Raw genomic sequence first — 19,611 nt, 5'->3', positions numbered from 1 at the left:
TAGGAAGCGCAAGGCCCTGGGTTCGGTCCCCAGCTCCGAAAAAAAGAACCAAAAAAAAAAAAAAATGCAGTTCTCCAATCGTGTAGCTATATTTAAAGAGCTCAGTATTGCCAGGCATAATCGTACATACCTGCAATCCAGCACTTGAGAGGCAGGGACAGGAGATGACTGCAAAGTCAAGGCCAGACTGATCTACATAGAGACCTCCAAGGTAATCAGGGCTCTACAGGGAGACTCTGTCTTAAAATAAATAGATAGGTAAATAAATAAAAGGGAATCCAAAGGCTCTACTATATAGTGAAACCCAGCCTCAAATAAATGAATAAGCAAACAACAAATAATAATAATCAATCAAGCAAGCGAACTGCTTGGCCACCACATATGGGTAAATACAAAACGTCTCTGCCCTCACAGAGGTTGTTGGCATCAGCCTACCCAGTAGGCCTTAGAACAGTTTGCTTCTGATCCCCACTTTCTACAGCAAATCTAATTAATGCTGTTTTATGGTTGTACTCATACACAGGAAAGCACACACAGCAACTGAAACACTATGACAGAGACTTGTCTTGAACTGACCTGGAAACTCAATCCCCCCACCCTCCACCCCCACAGTCCCTATATATACTCCTCCTAGCTCTAGGACTCCAGCACTCCTAGCACAAGGGACACTAGTGCCAGTCTCCTTCAAAAGTCTGACTCACTGCTTCCCATCACCGAGGAGCTTCTTAAATTCCATTACACCCAAACTCTGCCACACCCTACAGTCCTTGATCATTTTCTTGTATGTCAGGTCATTGAGTTCCCTCAAATGTGACCATAATGCACACTATAAACTCAGTACCTAGAGGCTGGCTCTTCTACACCCAGAGCTGTTGAGAACTTTCCAATAGGAGAGTCACAGTGCTCAGGTCAGACTTTATGGCCATGATGTTAGTCTTACTTCTACCCCCTCCACTCCCAGGAAAAACCCACAAACACAGGTATAGTGTACAGTGGGCACATGCCAGAACTTCATACTCAAGACAGGACTTCACAAGACACACTTAGACACCCTTGGGCAGCCACTTCCTGTCCTATCTCCCCTGCCTTCCTTAGTTTCCCCAAGTGTGAAAAGGAATCTGCTGAACTTGGCTTCTTTCCGGGTCCATGTCTGTGCTTTTATGAGCTTTTCTGTCCTCCATACTTACACCCTGCCTGTCCCAGGCTTGCTGTAATAGTGGACAGTTCATAGTGACCAGAGGGTAGGGTGGCCTTCCTCATACCACTTAAGGAGCACTAACTGCAGATAGCCCAGCTCCGACATCCTCCCCATGTGCAACACACACCCCTGCCCTATTGAAAGCTCTTCAGCCAGTCTTCTGGTTACCTCTGCTCAGTTCCCTGCCCTCTCCACCCACTCTAAGCTTAAGTAACAAGTGCCTGGCTGTAGCTCCACTCAGTTTCTAAGCTCAACTCATTTCCCCAGAGGGTCCCTCAAGGCTAAGGCAGCCATTATACTAAAACTAATTTTACAATTGCAATCCGGGGGCAGGGGATCAGAGGGTAGGAGTTGGCAAGAGAACCCCTTTCACCTTTGTCCAGACCCCCAGTTGTGACTGCAGGTGCACTCAGACAATCCTTCCTCCTTCCCATACCCAGAGGGATTAGAATGCCCTGGGACCTTTCAGGTCACACCTTCATTTGGGGGCTTTCTGCCCTGTGGCCCACTCCCAACCTTCAATCCTCAACCTCGGAACTCACCTGCCACATCAAGGTCCAGTTTGAAGTGGAAAGAATGTGCGTGCACTGCTCCCGGCACTCTTTCTTCCACACAGTTCCCAAAGAGGAGACTTTTAGCTCCTCCACTCAGGAAAGCTGTGTTGATATTGCCTGTGGCATGGACACACGTTTCAAGTGCCCCATCACTTGGGTGCAGCATAAAGTCCCAAATGTAATCCTAGTTGCCCACTGATGACACCAACTTGACCAGGAGGCCTGAGCTGGCCAAACCACCACAGAAATGACCCCCCCCCCCCAATGCCATTGTGATGCCTTCAAAGGAGTATCTCTGGGCCTCCTCAAATACACACACAGCCCCTGGGAGCAGCAGGACTGATCCTGTACCTACCAGTACATGGATGTCCAGCATTGTCGCTTATGAGGGCAATCCACCTCCGCCCTCCGGCCCCCGAACCTAGGCTCAGCTGTTTTGACCAAGCCCATAGCTGCTGTCCAAGTGCCAGATCGTCACTGTTTTGGGGGAATCGGCACCATAAACTGTCAGACACTCTTGGACACTGACTTCATAAGCCACACACTCACCCTTGAACCGAATATCAAAAATTCTTAAGTCACCGAATACCCCATGACCAAAGGTAAACGTCCAGAGGGAGATATCACTGAGCTTCCCTGTATGTTGGACTGGGGAACCTGGATTGAGAACTGAAGGGGAAGAGGAGGGTCTGGAGTGACTCTAGCCTCGGGGAGGAAGCCCCATTTGGTGTGGGTAGAGGGACCTGAATCGCTTCTAGGCGGCCAGCTTTTCTTTTTTTTTTTTTTTCTTTTTTTCGGAGCTGGGGACTGAACCCAGGGCCTTGCGCTTCCTAGGCAAGCACTCTACCACCGAGCTAAATCCCCAACCCCTAGGCGGCCAGCTTTAAACTCCCATTCCAACTGGGCCAAGTCTGCATAGCAATGCCCAGTGTAGAAGGCCTGTTGGACTACCTGGTGGCCAGGGTCCAGGGCCCCACGGTCCAACAATAGCTCTAGCCCCACGGGGTGAAGGTGATGCTACAGAATGGAAGCCTCTAGCAGTAGAATGTAGAGGTGCCAAGGTGGAACCATTGTAGTTCAAGACAGAAGCCAGAAAGGTGGATACCTTTGGTAACTCCACCTCTTTCAAATGCCTCCATATCTGAACAAACTCAGCTTTCAGCATGGGGCAACGGTTAATAGGGCAGGGGGCCGCCATGACGCTCCACAGTCACATCCCGCATGTACGTGAGGCAGGGGCCCCACCACCAGCTCACTCACATTGGGCTTGGGTTGTCCACCAAAGAAGATGATGGCCAGTGCCGCCCGCACAGGTGGGAGCCCCCCTCTGTCCAGGTGGGCCAGGGCTGCAGCCTTGGCAGGCAGCTGCAACTCTACTGAGAAGACACAGTTGTCCGAGGGTCGAGCCTGGGCTGCGTCCACCAGCCCTGGCCCCAGGTGCTTGATCAGAAAGCTCATCACAGCTGTCAGCTCCTCAGGGCTCAGGTCTGCAAACGGCTGGCTCTGGCCAGGGTGTGTCCAGGAATGAATTCTGGGAGGCATGGAAGGGCATCGAGGAGACTGGCTGGAACTGCCTTGCCTAGTCAGCGAGACATAGGCCAGAGCAAAGAGCAACAAGAGAGCACCAGAAATATCAGCAGCACCTTGCAGTTCATGGCTGATGCTGAGCGGCACTGGTCCTAATGGCTCTTTTCTGTTTCTGACATTGAGGCAGGCTTATGTTCAGGATGATGAAGAGGAAGGGACTAAACTCCTCCCTGTGGGCTGGACAGTAAATTTCTGATCTTGCTGTAAGTAATTGTGCTCAACACATTACTTCCACCTACATAGCTTTTTCCTATCCCTAAACTTTGCCTGCTATTGGTCACTAATTACTCAGTTTTATCATCAAGACCAGGTGAGAAGACATAGGGTAGGTAATGATGCTAAACCCCCCTGTACCTCAGCAGCTCTGAGAAGGCAGTTTTGATACACTTTCCCTGTGTAACACACAAGTACTAACAAAACAGAACACCTCTTAACCCCAGCCAATAGTTCCTGGACCCACTGCCTGACTCAGCATTGAGCAGTCGGTGCTACCTGGGACCTAACAAAGTGAGTGCCCGATTTGGGAGACCTTATTCTATCCAGTCAGTGAAAAGACGGGTTGAGTTTCTGAGCTTTGTGTTCAGGTCTATACAGTGATCCAGTCCACCAAGTTGTGTAGCCTTAATGGAGCTACCCACCTATCTTGAGTTTCTTCCCTATGAAGGCACATGGGGCATGGTCATTTATACCAACACTCAAGAGGACTACCGTGAGTTCAAGGTCAACTAAGCTACAGAGTGAATTATAGGTCAACCAAGATGATACTCTGCCTTAAAAAATAAAAGCTACATGCCTTTAATCCCAGCACTCAGGAAACAAGAGGCAGGCAGATCTCTGTTGAGTTTAAGGCCAGCTTGGTCTACAGAGCAAGTCCCAGGACAGCCGGAGCTACACAGAGAAACTGTCTTGTAAAACAAACATCCAAATGAATAACTAAGAAGTATAAAAGCACTCTGCGGACTGCTTTTGATTAAAATGTAGTCATGCACAGCAAGTGCTTAGTAACTCTGGAGGCGGGCAGGCAGAACTGTTAGCTAGTGGCTCTAAGCTCTGGGACAGAATCGAGTAGATGTCCCTACCTTGTTGGGATCTTAAACCTCTGCAGACAATCAGAGTCTCACTGTCTGGAGGGAAGTGAGGACATGTTATTTCAGAGGGATCTAAGCCTCCTATGAGTACTTTGGGTTATTATAAACCAACACTAGGAGTTCCCTCAAGAGTTGAAGCATTATGTAGAGAGACAAGCTAGTATGGAGATAAGAACTGGATGGACACGGTCAGCCTGAGCTGCCTTTCCCACATGTACCCACAGCAGCCTCTGCTGGAAGTTCAGAGTATCACCGGGAAGGACTTGGGATCTGATGGCAAGAGGCAGCTCCAATGCACAGCATGAACAAACCACTTCCCTCCGGGAAGAAAGGAAGCAGTTCAACTAGCAAGTTCACACACAACAAGCTGGCCGGAGCATCTGAAGACCACCATGTCCCTTAGTCACCAGAGTACGGCACCAGGGTCTACAGCTTTAGAAAGAGGTCAAAGTACCTGTATTTTTAATAATTTCTTGACATGGTAAAAGAATTTTACATTACAATCCAAGGAGGGAGGGGCAGAGGAACAATCAAACAAAAAGGAAAACTGAGAAACACATGGTGGGCAGGAAGGGGTTCGGCTGGAAGGGATCTGAGGGTGGGTAGGCGTACTGCCCAATGAAAATGCAGTTGGTTTGTTACTGAGCACTACTCATGGGAAGAGAGCATCCCAACTCCTGCTCTATAGAACGCTGGGAGTGAAAGTGATGCACCCAGATGGAAAATGACTGGGAATTGGAAGACGGAGAGGAGTAAAGTCAAATAGACACTGAGTCACTGGCAGGCTAACTGCAGAGACCAACTCTCACTTAAAAAGCTGGGGGCTGGTGGGGTTAATCCAAATGCTGTAACAAGTGATATCTCTGGAAGATTCAAGAGGAGGCAACTCTTCTATGGGTTTGACCTTCGCAGCATATTTATACACACACGCGAACACACACACACACACACACACACACACACACACACACACACACACACATGTGCACGTGTGTATGTGTACACACACACATATACACATGAATTACTGCTTTCCCTGGAAGCACAATACTATAAATACGAGAAACATTTCCCAAAGGGAAAGCATAGCGAGGAGCAGCAGCCTCTGGGCCTCACACGCTCCCTAGCCAGCGAACACGCTAGCCCAGGAGAAGGGCAAGTGGGGGCTAGAGGACCAGCTTTTGCATAACACCAAAAAGAACCTGAGTCGCAGAGGGAGGCCTCCACGAGCCTCTGCTGCTCGGCTCCTGTTCTCCTTCAACTTACCCTGGCACCAGTGGCTACATTATCAGGAGAGGGTGGGCCTGGGATTTTTGCCTGGGTGGATGACTAAGACAACTATCACCTGCTGAGGTGTTGTATGTGACAGGGGCTTGAGGGGGTGTGGTACAAGAAGTAAGGTATGTTCTATAATGGAGCAGGAAGCATGTATACATGTCCCTATGCGTATGTACATGTGTCCACAAGTGTATGTGAAAACCCCAGTTATAAAAACATCCAAGAAGCTGTAGGGATGTAGCTGAAGGCCTAAGGTTTCCCTCATCATGGCCAGGCTCCAGGTGGGATGGATGCAGGAAAACCCTAAGGCTCACCAGGACAGACAGGAAGGACCAAAGTCCCACAGAAACAAGAGACACTAGCCTTGTGATAAAAGAGATGTCCCTTCCACATCCACTCCCCTGTTCCTAAAAGACACCTAACACTTTCCCTATAGTTCCTCCAGCTTTTAGCCAACTAATCATCAAAAGGAAGAAAACACAAAACCTAGAACGGGAAAGAGGGGGGAGAAAAAAACAAAAACCCACAATTATTCTTGTGCCAGTATGCTGCACAAACCTGGAGTTCTCCAGAAATTAGGACAGGTTGGGTGGGGGTGTTGGGGAAGGAGATAGAAGAGTTCCTGAGGCCTGAAAAAAGAGGTAAACACGTCACAGAACTAGATGAGAGTTTCATTAGACTCTAACTAAAAACAGAGAGGTGTGATTACTATTTCCAGCCAGTTTCCCCATCACGATAGTCATATAACAAACCAAGGCAATGTCGGTCTTGAGCCAGACTCACAAAGTCCCCCGGCCCTGGCCCTGGCCTCAGTACAGTGTCTCTGCATTGCTGCTTCGGGGCCGTTTGATCTTCTCAATGTTTTTCAGGATCATGTCATGGAGCGTGACCTAGGACAGGAAGGATCAGGAGATCACTCACATGTTCAACTCTACCTCACCAAGAGACTGAGATGCTCCAAGCAACTGCTCGCCTTACCCCACTCTCATCACCTGACCCAGCTGGGGGCAAGGGGACGCAACACCACTTCCTGTCCTCCTAAGCTGGCTCTAAGCATTGATTACACTGAGAAGTACAAGAAGTCCTTTAACGCAATGCCTTGCTGCTAAGTGTGTTGTGTTTTGTTTTTAAACTCAGTAATCAAACTCTCCCATTTTAGAAAGAAGCTGAAGTCTGAGCTTAAACACGATCAAGATCAGGTTCCGGACTGAAGCACTGGCTCATCAGCAGGAACCAGAGTTCTCACTGCAGAGGAGCAGGCTGAGCTGACACCCAAGTCGGCAACTCTCAACTGTCACTAACTCCAGCTCTAGGGAATCTGATGTCCTCTTCTGCTGACCACAGGTGCCTGCACTCTCAAATGTGCATACACTGACACACAGACAAAAACAAAAAATCAAGCAGATTAAGATGTCTTTTATCCCATCACTTGAGAGACTGAGAGACAGAGTCAGTGGAACTCCCCCCCCCCCCCCCCAGCTGGGGACCGAACCCAGGGCCTTGCACTTGCTAGGCAAGCGCTCTACCACTGAGCTAAATCCCCAACCCCAAGTCAGTGGAACTTTAAAGTCTGTCACCAACAGTGAGCTGCAGGACAACCAGGGATACGTAGTGAGACCTTATCTGAGGACAAACAAGATGAATCCCGCAGGAGAACTTGGTTGTAAAGCCACCTCTGGCACCAAGGCCTGTGCTTAAGCATCCATGTGTGGTGTAGCACCTCCACCTAGCTAGTACACACACACCCAACTCGACTCCCTCAGAGGTTCATGCTCTCTACTCCCAGCTGATAAACAGCTATTTCTGTACCCTGGGCCAGCCTCAAATTTTGGGTCCTACTGCTCAACCTCCTAAGATGGCACCATAGACAGACACCATCTCTGGACTCCTTTCATTCCGACCCCAGATTTATAGAAATCACCACAGGCCTATGAGAAGCAGGACAACTCTGGGCAGAGACTGATGTACTCACATACTGATTCCTCAGCTCTGAGATGATGAGGCGGAGGCTGATGTACTCTTTCTCATCGATCTCTGTGACAGTGCGGCGATAGTCCTCCTGCATGGGGAGTAGGGAGGCTCGTCTTCCAAGGCCCAAATGCCCACAGGCTGCTCAGTCCTACTCTCTTCTCTATCTTGCCACCCCACCTCAGACCACAAAACCCTACTTACCACATGGGGGTATTTAGCTATTTTAGAAACCAATTTGGCTCTTGTAATATAATATCTGGAAGGAAAAAAAAGCAGCTGAAGGGAGCCCTGAGCACGCCTCCCACTTCACCAACCACATTCCTGGGCCTGGACCCTGAGCACGCCTCCCACTTCACCATCCCCTGTTCCTAGGTCCAGCGCAAACCACCTTACCTAGAAATCTGGTCCAGATAAGACGCAGCTTCACTCTCGACAGTTCTTAGCTCTGCAACTGTTTCCTCCTGGGGATAAACAGGTGAGTCAGGTTACTTCCCCACCATCTACTGCAGCACCACAGAGCAAGGGAAAGCAAGCAGGGAAGGAGCGGAGTTTGCAACGCGGGCACACTACCTGAATCGACACCCCGAAGTTGTTCCCATCTTCTATCCTGGGAATCAAGAGCTGAACCCACATTTTGACCTAGAGCATGAGAAGACAAAATACTTGTAGAAGGACCTTGGTCCTTCCTACTTAGGCTTGGAAGTACATGATTCTTTTTTAGAAAGGATGTATTTACTTATTATATATAAGTACACGGTAGCTGTTTTCACACACACCAGAAGAGGGCATCAGATCTCATTATAGATGATTGTGAGCCACCATGTCATTGCTGGGAACTCAGGACCTCTAGAAGAGTAGTCGATGCTCTTAACCACTGAGCCATCTCTCCGGCCCCCGAAGTACATGATTCTTGCTGGTGGGGACTGATGCCAGGGCAAAGGAATCAAAGGCCTTAGCCTGCCAACCCCTCCCATCATTCCACAGTTCCAGAGGCGCTCGTTGGGCACGAACCCCTGCCTCACCGTGTTACATTTCTCGATCAGCAGCCGAATCTCAGGTTTTACTTTCTCAATAATGTCCACAAGCTGCTGGTTGCTTTTCAACATCCCGTTGGGCATCACAAACACCTTGGTTCCTGGAAGATATGTCAAGGACACATGTTCACTGCAGTGAAAAAGTAAGAGCAGCCTCCACCTTTTCCTTCTTCCCTTAAGCTGGATGTAATAATCTCTTCTAAGTGACTACACCACCCCTGATGGATCAGGTAGCAATTACTCCTACGGGGAAACTAAGGCACGGAATATGGGCCTCTAAGCATCCTCCCTGGTATCCACACAACCAGACCCTCTTGGCGTTCCAGAAGACTAAATGACTGAGCCAGGAGGATTTGCTGATTGTTAACCTTGGAAATTAAATGAGACCTCAGTTCCTGAAGTCCAGATCCATCCTACATCTCAGGGCGGCTAGTCAGCAGGTGAAGTGTGCTGATTAGATAGCAGCTCTTACCTTGGAAGGCCTCTTCACATTCATCCAACCTGCGCTTCTTGTAAGTGGGCTAAAGGTATAAAGAAGCAAGAATTAGTGTGGATTCAACACACATGCCCATCACAGACACTATACAAACAAGTTTAATTTTTGCATTCAACAAGCATGCCCATTACAAGATACTGTACAAGGAAGTGTAATTCCTTTCTGGACCCCAGAGATTATATATGAATTTCTTTTTTTGTTGTTGTTGTTGTTGTTGTTTCTGGAGCTGGGGACCGAACCCAGGGCCTTGCGCTTGCTAGGCAAGCACTCTACCACTGAGCTAAATCCCCACCCCTCTATCATATGAATTTCAATGCACACACACATAAAGTTTTTAAAAGGGGTTCTCGTCAAAAAGAAACTTACATTCTGGTTGGGAAGGCCAAAGTTACCACTAATAGAACACATTTAAAAAGCAGCCGAAGTGGTCAGTAGGTTGGCTCAGCAGGGAGAGGCACTTGCTGCCAAGTCTGATGACCCAAGTTTGATCTCTGGGTCCAATATGGCAGAAGGAAAGAGCTCCCTACCCACACAATAAAGTACTTTTTTAAGTAGTGGAAAAGCAGGGAAAATTCCATTTAAAAAATAAGAAGGGGTTGGGGATTTAGCTCAGTGGTAGAGCGCTTGCCTAGCAAGCACAAGGCCCTGGGTTCGGTCCCCAGCTCCGAAAAAAGGAAAGAAAAAAAAGAAGAAAGCAAAAAGGCAGGTAGGAGATAACTGAGGGAGTGTGCACTAGTGTTTTGATTCTAAGATAAATCTTGTCATTCAGCAAACTCAGAGCAGTACCTTCTCTACGCTAGGAATATGTGATGTTGGGAGCTAAGGACGCAGACTACTGAGATGTCCCCTGACTTAACTTCAAGTTTGTTTTATTTTGAAGAAAGGATTCTGGGCTGGAGAGATGGCTTAGTGGTTAAGAGCAGCACTGACTGCTCTTCCAGAAGTCCAGAGTTCAAATCCCAGCAACCACATGGTGGCTCACAACCATCTGTAATGGGATCTGATGCCCTCTTCTGGTGTGTTTGAAGACAGCTACAGTGTACTTATAAAAAAATCTTATTTAAAAAAAAGAAAAAAACGCTCCCGGTATGTGTCCCAGCCAGCCTTCAATTTACTATGTATCCCAGGCTGATCTTGAACACACAACTCTCGTTCTCCAGGCAAGCTGAATGCTGAGCCACCATCCCTCGCTTAATGAATTATAATTAAGAAAGTTCTGAAAGCTAGGAACATAAATCAGATGTACAGCATTTATATAGGTACACAAGACCCTGGGCTTGACTTCTAGGACAGAAAAAAAAAAAAACAGTAATAATAATAACAACAACAACAACAACAAAGTACCAAGCCACAGGAATCTAGATGGAACTATAGTATCCCTGGTGTTATAATGCAATATAGACTTGCAACTAATACAGTAGCAGTGCTGGCTGGCATGGCAGCTCGCACCTTCCTTCCTAGCATTTACGTGGCAGGGGCAGGCAGATCTTGTTGAGTTTGTGGTCAACTCAGTCTAGTCTGCATAAGGAGTTGCAGGCTAGCCAGGGGCTCCATAATCAGATGCTGTCTCAGAAGCACAGTGCAAGTGCAGTAAAGCACAGTTCAGCACAGCAAGCACAGTGACTGCGGACTGGGACTGCGGCTAGGCAGCAAGGACAGCTGTTCTGCCATCTATAAGGACAGCATGCTGAACAAAACAGTCTTGCTCCCAAGCGTGTGGAAAGCCAGGTAGTGGAGGGAAGCCTGCAGCCAGCTTCGAACTAATTAAAACCTGGGTTAAGAACTAGAGCAGCACTAACGTACTCACCTCGCCCAAAACGAAGCGAATGGTCCAAAAAGTAGTATAGTATGCTAGAGTCACCACACCTCAAACAGAACCCAGATCCCACAGGCAAATCCCACATCTCCGTACGTCCCCAAGCTTACCAAAAAACAAAATACTAAGAACACAAACATAAATGCAAGACACTCACACCATCCAGTCCATCGTGGCTATTGGTGAGGAGAATGGGGTCAGGGACTGGGAGATTCATGTCTGAGTGGATCTGAGTTAGGTCATGGATATTTAGAATTGGTTCCTGAAAGAGAGGCATTCACCCCAAAACAGTATTAGTGTTAAGTTTAAAAAGAAAAGAAAGAAAAGAAAAGAAAAGGAGAGAGACGGGGGATAGGAGTATTTCTTGTAAAAGCAAACGAATCCTTTATAGTACACAAGGGAACAGAATCAACACACAGTCTGCCCCCTCTGTCAGAAAGACAGGAACCAAAGAAGTAATTTAAAGAAATAAAAGCGTCTCTCACCTTCAAAAAACTATCAAGTTCTAATAACTTCTTTGGGAAAAAATTTGCCACCAAGTCTTCTGCCTAGGCAGAGAAAATACACCTGAATTAATAAACTCCCTATGGATATCTTTTTGGGAAACCCCAAGCTATTAACCAATGCCCCTTTTCTCTTTTACAACCAGCACTCACCTCACTTGTGATCCGCTCCCTGAAAGAATCAACCTAGAATTAACAAAGAGAGCAATTCAATACCTAGTGATACAAGGGTGTGGATGGGGAACCCCAAATCCAGCTGTCTCGCCCTCACCTTGAAATTATAATTAGAAGGTGAGAGGCCCCCGGACTGCAAATATTTCATTTTTTTGAGGATCCATTTCTCCATCTTGGGAGAAGATGTTGGGGTTGCAGGCCGGCACCTGTCAGTTCTACCCCTTCTCTCCCTTTCCACCCACCCCTCACCCCCCTTGGTCCCTCCCTCCGTGTTGTCTGAAACCCTCTCAATTTCATAGGCAGACAAAAGCCAGACTGGAAGAAGTGAGCTCACAAACGTGCCAACTCCCCCCCAGACCTGGCCTATCATACGCAGTAGGCCAGCCTCAAGGGCAGGGTCAGTGGCAGGGTCGGGGGCGGGGACGTTCCTGGGCCCGGGATTTCCACCTGTCACTAGCCTAAAGCACTGAGTCTAACACGTGTCCAAGGAGGAGTCACTGGTGCACTCCATCACCAGAAGCAGGGCAGAAAGCCACCCTATATCGTCCTCTCCAATGCCGTCTCCAGGCGTGGGGGGCTGGGTTGAGCCAGGCGGAAGCTCATACCTGGTGTCCCCAGGGAGACAAAGACGACATGGGGAGTGGGGAGCAGATCCGACTGCTGGGGGTTCGAAAGGAGGGATGAGGAGGCCGGAGCTGTGCCGCTACCTTGAGCTTCACTTCCTGATCCACCTTCAGCAACGAGGCCATGGCCGGGCTGGACCGCGTCCGCTCCGCTGGGTGCCGGAGGTGCTGTGGGCTCCGGGGAGGGCACCGGAGGGGCCTGAGGAATCTCCGCTGCCCTCGGGACCCGGGCGCCCTCGCTGGCTTGCTCACCGCTTGCTCGTTCCCTCCCTCCGTGCCGGCCGGCCACCCGCCCGCCTGCTGCCTGCTAGCTCTCTCGCTCGCCCTCCCGGCTTTCGCCGCTCACGCCGGAAGTTGCGTCACAGCCAATCGCCCGGACTCCTGGGGAGGATGAGCACGTGCCCTGCGCAGCCGCTGTGATGCTCAACTCTACAGGTTCTCGGAGGGGCTAATGGAGCTCCAGGCCTTGTGACCTGTGGTGGCAAACCTAGGACAGGGATGCTGAGACCCAAATCTCCCGGGGACTCAAGAGTGATGTGTCTTATTGTCCCGGAACTCGACTTCACCGTGGTACCTCACGTGCCACTGCTTCTGGAAGAGTAGGCGTCGCGCCCTAGTGACGTCGGCTGGAGAAGCCCGCGGCCCGGGTCCCTAGTTTAAGGTTCCGGGCTGTGACTACTGATTCCCGCCACCCATCCCTTACTCCTGACGACTAGTCTCAAACACAAGACAAGTTCCATTGCACCGAGCTTTCCTGGTACAGTTATCATAAACGTGCAGACCTCAGATATCAAGTATCTAAGGGGCAAATTCACTCTCAAAAGAGGATAGTGGCTTATCTTAAGAGACAACACATTGTTTTCAATGACTTCATTAGACTTAAGTTTTCAGTTCTAGGGGGAAGTGGTTACCATTTTCCCACTGGAAGTCCGAGACAGCAATCTCCTCTTTCAACAGTTTATTCGGTGTATCTTTTCCTATTGGTTATTCCATGCAATAAAATGGAGTAGGGGGATGTGCTAGACCCCAGAACAGTTTTCTGGAGAGACTAGAAATGTGCGCATCATGTATGTAGGGTGAGGTCTTCTAGCAGACGCATTAAAAAAATAACTTTAGCCAGTGTTAATTTACATATTACAATACAGTCAGCCCCTCGTGTCTGGATTTCCAATTCACCGCATCAACCAACTAAATGGGAAATATTCAGGAAAGCTTGAGCTACCAGGAGCTAAAAGGTGGACATAGTGGGTATTAAAGGCACTCGCCTCTAAGCCGACCGACGTTAATTCAATCCTTAGACACGTATGGTGTGACAGCCAATCCCTGCAAGTTGCCCTCTGACCTCTGTGCACACATAAGAAAATAAGTAAGCCCATCCAGAGTAAATGATAATGGTTTTAAATGCCTGAGCTTCAAAGTAAGGCCATATATAAATTGTCACAAAACAACCAAAAACAGAAAATGTGATACACTGTAGTACTCAATAGCCGGCAGAACCAGTGACTCTTCTATGGAAAACAACAGTTCTGGGGTACAGAAAGTGAACAATCTGCTTAAAGTTTCTGGTTGCCACTGGTGCTTCACACTGGAAAAACACCAGAAAATAAAGTGACCAAAATGCAAATGGGAGCAAAGAAATGGCAGGCAGACAATAGCAGGGATCTAAGATAGTCTTCCCACTTATTCCAGTGCAAATACCCTCCTCCCACCCTTCTCCTCTACTCACTTATAAATAAGTACACTCTAGCTGTCTTCAGACACACCAGAAGAGGGCATCAGACCTCATTCCAGATGGTTGTGAGCCACCATGTGATTGCTGGGAATCGAACTTAGGACCTCTGGAAGAGCAATCAGTGCTCTTAACCCCTGAGCCATCTTCACACTACTTTCTGTTAACACTAGTCTCTAGATACTTAACATCAGAATTCTCTCCCAAATTAGCTTCCTTGTACTGTCAGTGGGCCACTCTTCTGTGTGTCTTTCAGAATTCTACCTTCAAAACTAGTGTTCGTGCTTATTGAAATAATGGCTTCATTCTCAGAAAAGAACTTGCTTTGTCTTCAGATACACACTGTAAGAAGAAAGATACACCTTTTCCTCCTCCCTTCTCTAAATGTTCCAAACACTGACCCATCTCTGTATTGAGAAAGCAATGATAAATGCCACTCAGTTTTGTGTGCTCCAGGATGACTGGCTTACTTTAAATTCATGTCCATAAATCTCCATCAAATATATGATACCTCATGGGCTCTTTCTCCATGCTCTTGACAAGTTTCTCATATGCCAAATGACTGTCATACTTTCTCTTTTCCTAAGACCTTCACAATTCTTTCCCTTTCACCTCCAGTTTATGCTCATGAATCATACATAATTGAAAAGACGGAAGCAAATGGGTGTTCCTTATCACCTGTCCTGGTTATTATTATTATGATAATGGTGATGATGATGTTGTTGGCGATGATGATGATGATGATGGCAACGACGACGATGATGATAACTTGACATAAGCCAGGGTCATCTAGAAAGAGGGAACTTCAACTGAGAAAGTATCTGCATTAGATTGAGCAGTAGGCAACCCCGTGGGGCACTTTCCTGATTGTTGATTCATATGAAAAAATCCAGCCTGTTGTGGGCAGTGCCATTCCCGAGGAGGTCGTCCTAGGGTATATAAGAAAGCAAACTGAGCAAGCCAGGAGGAACCACCCAGAAGCAACGTTCTTCCATGGTTTTTGCTTTTAGTTTCTGTCTTCAGGTTTTTGCCTTGAGGTCCTGCTCTAACTTTCCTTCATGTTGAACGAAAGATGAAATAACCCCGTTCCTCCCCTAATCGCATACATTCATGGTTTCCATCTCAGCATTGGGAAGGAATCTAAGATACCACCTTACCATCAACCTGCCAACCTACCAGTAATTCCTGTCTTGCCTCATCTTCTCTCACTGGAGGAAACATCTCCCTTCCTGAGGAAACCTACTCTTCCTTTTGTGCCTTGGAATCAATCCTCTTCCAGCTCTTGAGGAAATGCTTCAACACCTTCTCCTCTTTTTACTTTTTTTAGCTCCTCCCCTGGCCCCCGCATCACTCTCTGAGTCAGGCGCTTGTGTGGACCTCAGGGTGACCTCCAACTCACTATGAAGACTAAACGAGCCTTGAACTCCCCATTCCCTTGCCTCTACCTCCTTAGGGTTGGCATTATGTAGGATGATGTCACAGGTGAGGCAGGTACAGGATAGAAGGCATTACATGTGTGCACTGCCACACACAACTGTAAATAATCAGGCTTTAACGATTCCTGGCGTGGTTCTCTTCGCCTCTTCCCTTCTAACAACTACGGTATGAAATACAATTGTTTTAAATGAATGAAATGGAAGTTTTCCTAGTAAGTCTGAAGTATGCCAAGATCAAAATCAGAGCTCTGGCCCTAGAGTACAGCCTGGCAAGGGAGAGAAAACACTCATTTGATGATTATAATTTTTGAAGAAATGAATGACCACTTTTAATGAGGTTAAGGTTTGTATTTCAGAGCAAACTAGAAGACTTGAGTTTTGTAGTAGTAGTACACTTTTAATTTTTAAAAATAACTTAAAAATATAATTTATTTTATTTATGTGCATGGGTACCCATGTATGCCTACATGTGTGTCTATAAGGGCATCAGATTCCAGAGTTACAGACAGTTGTGAGCCGCCATCTGGGTGCTGGGATTTGAACCCAGGTCCTCTGGAAAAACAACCAATGCTGTTAACCACTGAACCATCTCTCCAGCCCTACATCGTCATCATCATCATCATCATCATCATCATCATCATCATCATCATTATTATTATTATTATTTATACATCATACAGCTTTCTGTCTGCATGTATGCCTGCAGGCCAGAAGAGGGCATCAGATCCCATTACAGATGGTTGTGAGCCACCATGTGGTTGCTGGGAATTGAACTCAGGACCTCTGGAATAGCAGTCAGTGCTCTTAACCTCTGAGCCATCTCTCCAGCCCTCCAGCCCTACTTTTAATTTTTAAATCAGAAATTCATTGGTCTAGCCTGATGGGGGTTGGTTACTGCCATATGGAAGGGACTGAAAACATAGCCTAAACTAGATAGGTACCAAAGGACAGAAACAAGCACAGTTAGCTTGAGGTTGGCCATCCTACAAGCACCCCAGCCCTTCCTCTCTCTGATGACATCACTTCCTGTCCTGAATCTTCCATTGACAGCTGAGCCAACATAGACATCTCAGCTTAACTCCAAACTAGGGTGGGCCGGTGGCTGGATCTGTGAGCCTTGAGCCTGATCAGTAAAGCAGCTGCTTGGGGAGGTGAAACAGGAAAACCTCTGGAGCCCAGGAGTTCAAGGCCAGGCTGAGTAACAGCGACCGAATATCATGAACAATCCAAATCTGACCATTGAAAAAGGAACCCTAAAACATGGAAAAAGTCGATTATAAAACTAGAATTTCAGCGGGGTTGGGGATTTAGCTCAGTGGTCCTGGGTTCGATCCCCAGCTCCGGAAAAAAACAAACAAACAAACAAACAAACAAAAAAAAGCAACTAGAATTTCTCTAGGACTATTGGGGATGAGACTAACCTGAAGCCCTACTGCCTGGTGACAAATGTCTCCAGGAAAAGCCCCATCCTTCAGTCGGATAACTTATGCTTAAAATTGGGGCTGGGGATTTAGCTCAGTGGTAGAGCGCTTACCTAGGAAGCGCAAGGCCCTGGGTTCGGTCCCCAGCTCCAAAAAAAAATAATAATAATAATTTAAAATACTTATTTGTTATTTATTTCCAACCCAGCTGTATGCCACAGTGTGCTCAGAAAGGTCGGAGGACAACTCATAGGACCTGGTCCTCTCCCTCCACTATGTGAGTTCTGAGGATTAAGCACAGGGCTTCATACACACTCAGTGAATATTGACAACTGAGCCACCGAAGGGGAACGACTCAGCCCACTGGTGTGGGGGTCACCCCTGGGCTGGTGGTCGTGACTTCTATAAGAAAGCAGGCTAAGTAAGCCAAGAGGAGCAGCACCCTTCCATGGCCTCTGCCTCAGCTCCTGCCTCCAAGTTCCTGCCCTGTTGGAGTTCTTGCCCTCCCTGCTTTTGATGATGAACTGTTACATGGAGCTCTGAGTGCAATAAATCCTTTCCTCCCCAAGTTGCTTTTGATCCTGGCACTTCACCATATCAATAGAAGTCTTAACTAAGAGAACATCTATATACATAAAGTCATCTTTTAATATATTAACCACAGCTGTAGTTTATGTAATAAAACTTGGGAGAGGTTGAGACAGGCGTTGGGGAGGGTGGTAAGTTCAAGGTCAATTCTGAGATACTTAGCAAGTTCCAGACTATCCTCGGATGTATCTATTCAAGCTAAATATATGTATCTGTGCCCCAGAAATCTCTTCTCTAGGATCATGCCCCCAAAAAATATGCTCACCCAAAGACACAAACAAGAATGTTCACAGCAATGCTATTCACAGTAGCCTTAACTGGAAGCTACCAAATGCCCTTCAACATAGGATGGATAAACACAATTGGTGAGGAGAGGATAGAGTCTTGATATAGCTCAGGCTAGCCTATAAATCTTGATTCTTCTGCCTCTGCCTCTCAAGTCCCTCTTTGTAGTTTGTCTTTGGGTATAAATAATATTTTGGTTTTTGTTAATGAGACAAGTCTCAGTAGATAGCCCTGGGAAACGTGGAACTTGCTGTGTAGCCCAGGCTGGCCTAAAACTCCTGCCTCTGCCTCGCAAGGGCTGGGATTCTAAGCATGTGCTACTATGCTCTGCTTTTTCTTTTTTTTAAAGATTCATTTATTTACTATATATAAGTACACTGTAGCTGTCCAGACACACCAGAAGAGGGCATCAAATCCCATTTCAGATGGTTGTGAGCCACCATGTGGTTGCTGAGAATTGAACTCAGGACCTCTGGAAGAGCAGTCAGTGAGCCATCTCTCCAGCCCATAAATAGATAGATTTGACTTGGTAAGGATTAAAGATCTTCTAGAGCTGGGCATGGTCATACATATTTGTAATCTCCCAAGCCAGTAACATGGCAACTTACAAAAACTGTTTTCTCAGAGGCTGAAGAGATGGCTCAGTAAGAAAGAGCACAGGCTGTTCTCCCAGAGGAGCCGGGTTTGATTCTCAGCAACCACAAGCTGACCAACAATCTTCTGTGACTCCAGTTCCATAGGATCTGATATACCTTTCTGACCTCTGTGGATACCAGGCACACCTGTGGTATGCATACATGAAAGTAAAACATTCATAAACATAAATATAAGTAAAGATAAGAAAAAATTAGGGCAGGAGAGATGGCTCTGTGGTTAACGCTGCATTTCCAGAGATCCTGAGTTCAATTCCCAGCAATCACTTAGAGGCTCACAAACTTCTGTTGTATGATCTGGTGCCCACTTCTGGCATGTAGGTGTATATTCAGAAAAAGCACTCACACATAAAATACAGGAATAAAAAATTAGAAACAAAGCTGCTTTTCACTGGCGCGAGGAGCGTAAGTGGCACAGCAGTTGGAAGGCAGAGGCAGACTGATCTCTGTGAGTTCACGGCCAGCCTGATCAACAGAGTGAGTTTCAGGACGTCCAGGGCTCCATGGTAAAATCCTGTTCCCAAAAGAAAGCAAACCAAAACAACATTCTACCATTACGTTTATTCATTTTATTTTGTGTGTGCCTAGTGTCCAGAAAAGTCCACTGAATTCCCTGGCACTGGAGTTATGGATGCTGGTGGGAATTGAACCTGGGTCCTCTCTCTACAAGAGCAGCCATCTTATTATGCTCTTAACTGCTGAGCCATCTCGCCAGCCTCAGAGAGCTATTTTGAGAATAGCCTGAGGCACATGGGATCTTGGCTCTCAAAACAAAACAAAACGTGAAAAATGTCTGCACATTTAGAAAATATCTTAGGGGCTGTGGATGTATCTTGGTTGAGTGTATGAAAGCCTGGGTCACATACTTGTAAGTTCAGCACTCAGAAGGTGGAGGCAGGGGGTCAGAAGTTCAAGGTCCTTCTCAGCTGCCTAGTGAGTCTGAGGTCACTCTTGGGATCCATGAGACCCCCTTTAAAAAAGTATAGGAGGGGGCTGGAGAGATGGCTCAGTGGTTAAGAGCACTGTCTGCTCTTCCAGAAGTCCTGAGTTCAATTCCCAGCAACCACATGGTGGCTCACAATCATCTATAATGGGATCTGATGCCCTCATCTGGTGTGTCCGAAGACAGCTACAGTGTACTTATATATAATAAATAAATAAATTTTTAAAAAAATAT

The 19,611-nt window shown here is 47.2% G+C and overlaps 1 protein-coding gene, 1 long non-coding RNA gene and 1 pseudogene across 3 annotated transcripts in view; all 3 read right to left on the bottom strand.

The window, feature by feature from the left end:
• Nucleotides 1-1,845: 1,845 nt before the first annotated feature.
• On the bottom strand, nucleotides 1,846-3,312 carry Aoc2-ps1 (amine oxidase, copper containing 2, pseudogene 1; annotated as a pseudogene). Its single transcript, NR_033180.2, has one exon. The product of NR_033180.2 is annotated as an amine oxidase, copper containing 2, pseudogene 1 (transcript).
• Nucleotides 3,313-4,860: 1,548 nt separating this feature from the next.
• Psme3 (proteasome activator subunit 3) lies at nucleotides 4,861-12,648 on the bottom strand. The gene is given in 11 exon segments (NM_001011894.1): nucleotides 4,861-6,595; nucleotides 7,678-7,764; nucleotides 7,878-7,932; nucleotides 8,070-8,137; nucleotides 8,247-8,315; nucleotides 8,699-8,811; nucleotides 9,183-9,231; nucleotides 11,180-11,284; nucleotides 11,508-11,570; nucleotides 11,679-11,711; nucleotides 12,407-12,648. Coding segments are annotated over 11 exon segments (765 nt in total). The 5' UTR covers nucleotides 12,449-12,648; the 3' UTR covers nucleotides 4,861-6,514.
• A 617-nt stretch (nucleotides 12,649-13,265) lies between these two features.
• The window catches only part of LOC148003112 (uncharacterized), a 10,333-nt gene continuing 3,987 nt past the window's right edge, over nucleotides 13,266-19,611 (bottom strand). The window contains exon 2 of the long non-coding RNA XR_015632129.1: nucleotides 13,266-14,980. This is a non-coding gene — a long non-coding RNA (uncharacterized LOC148003112). The remainder of the gene's footprint in view (nucleotides 14,981-19,611) is intronic.

Source organism: Rattus norvegicus, chromosome 10, assembly GCF_021556685.1.
Source record: "Rattus norvegicus strain SHRSP/BbbUtx chromosome 10, alternate assembly SHRSP_T2T, whole genome shotgun sequence".
NCBI lineage: Eukaryota > Metazoa > Chordata > Mammalia > Rodentia > Muridae > Rattus > Rattus norvegicus.
The sequence above is the reverse complement of the archived record's forward strand: the minus strand, read 5'-3'. Positions and strand labels throughout refer to the sequence as shown.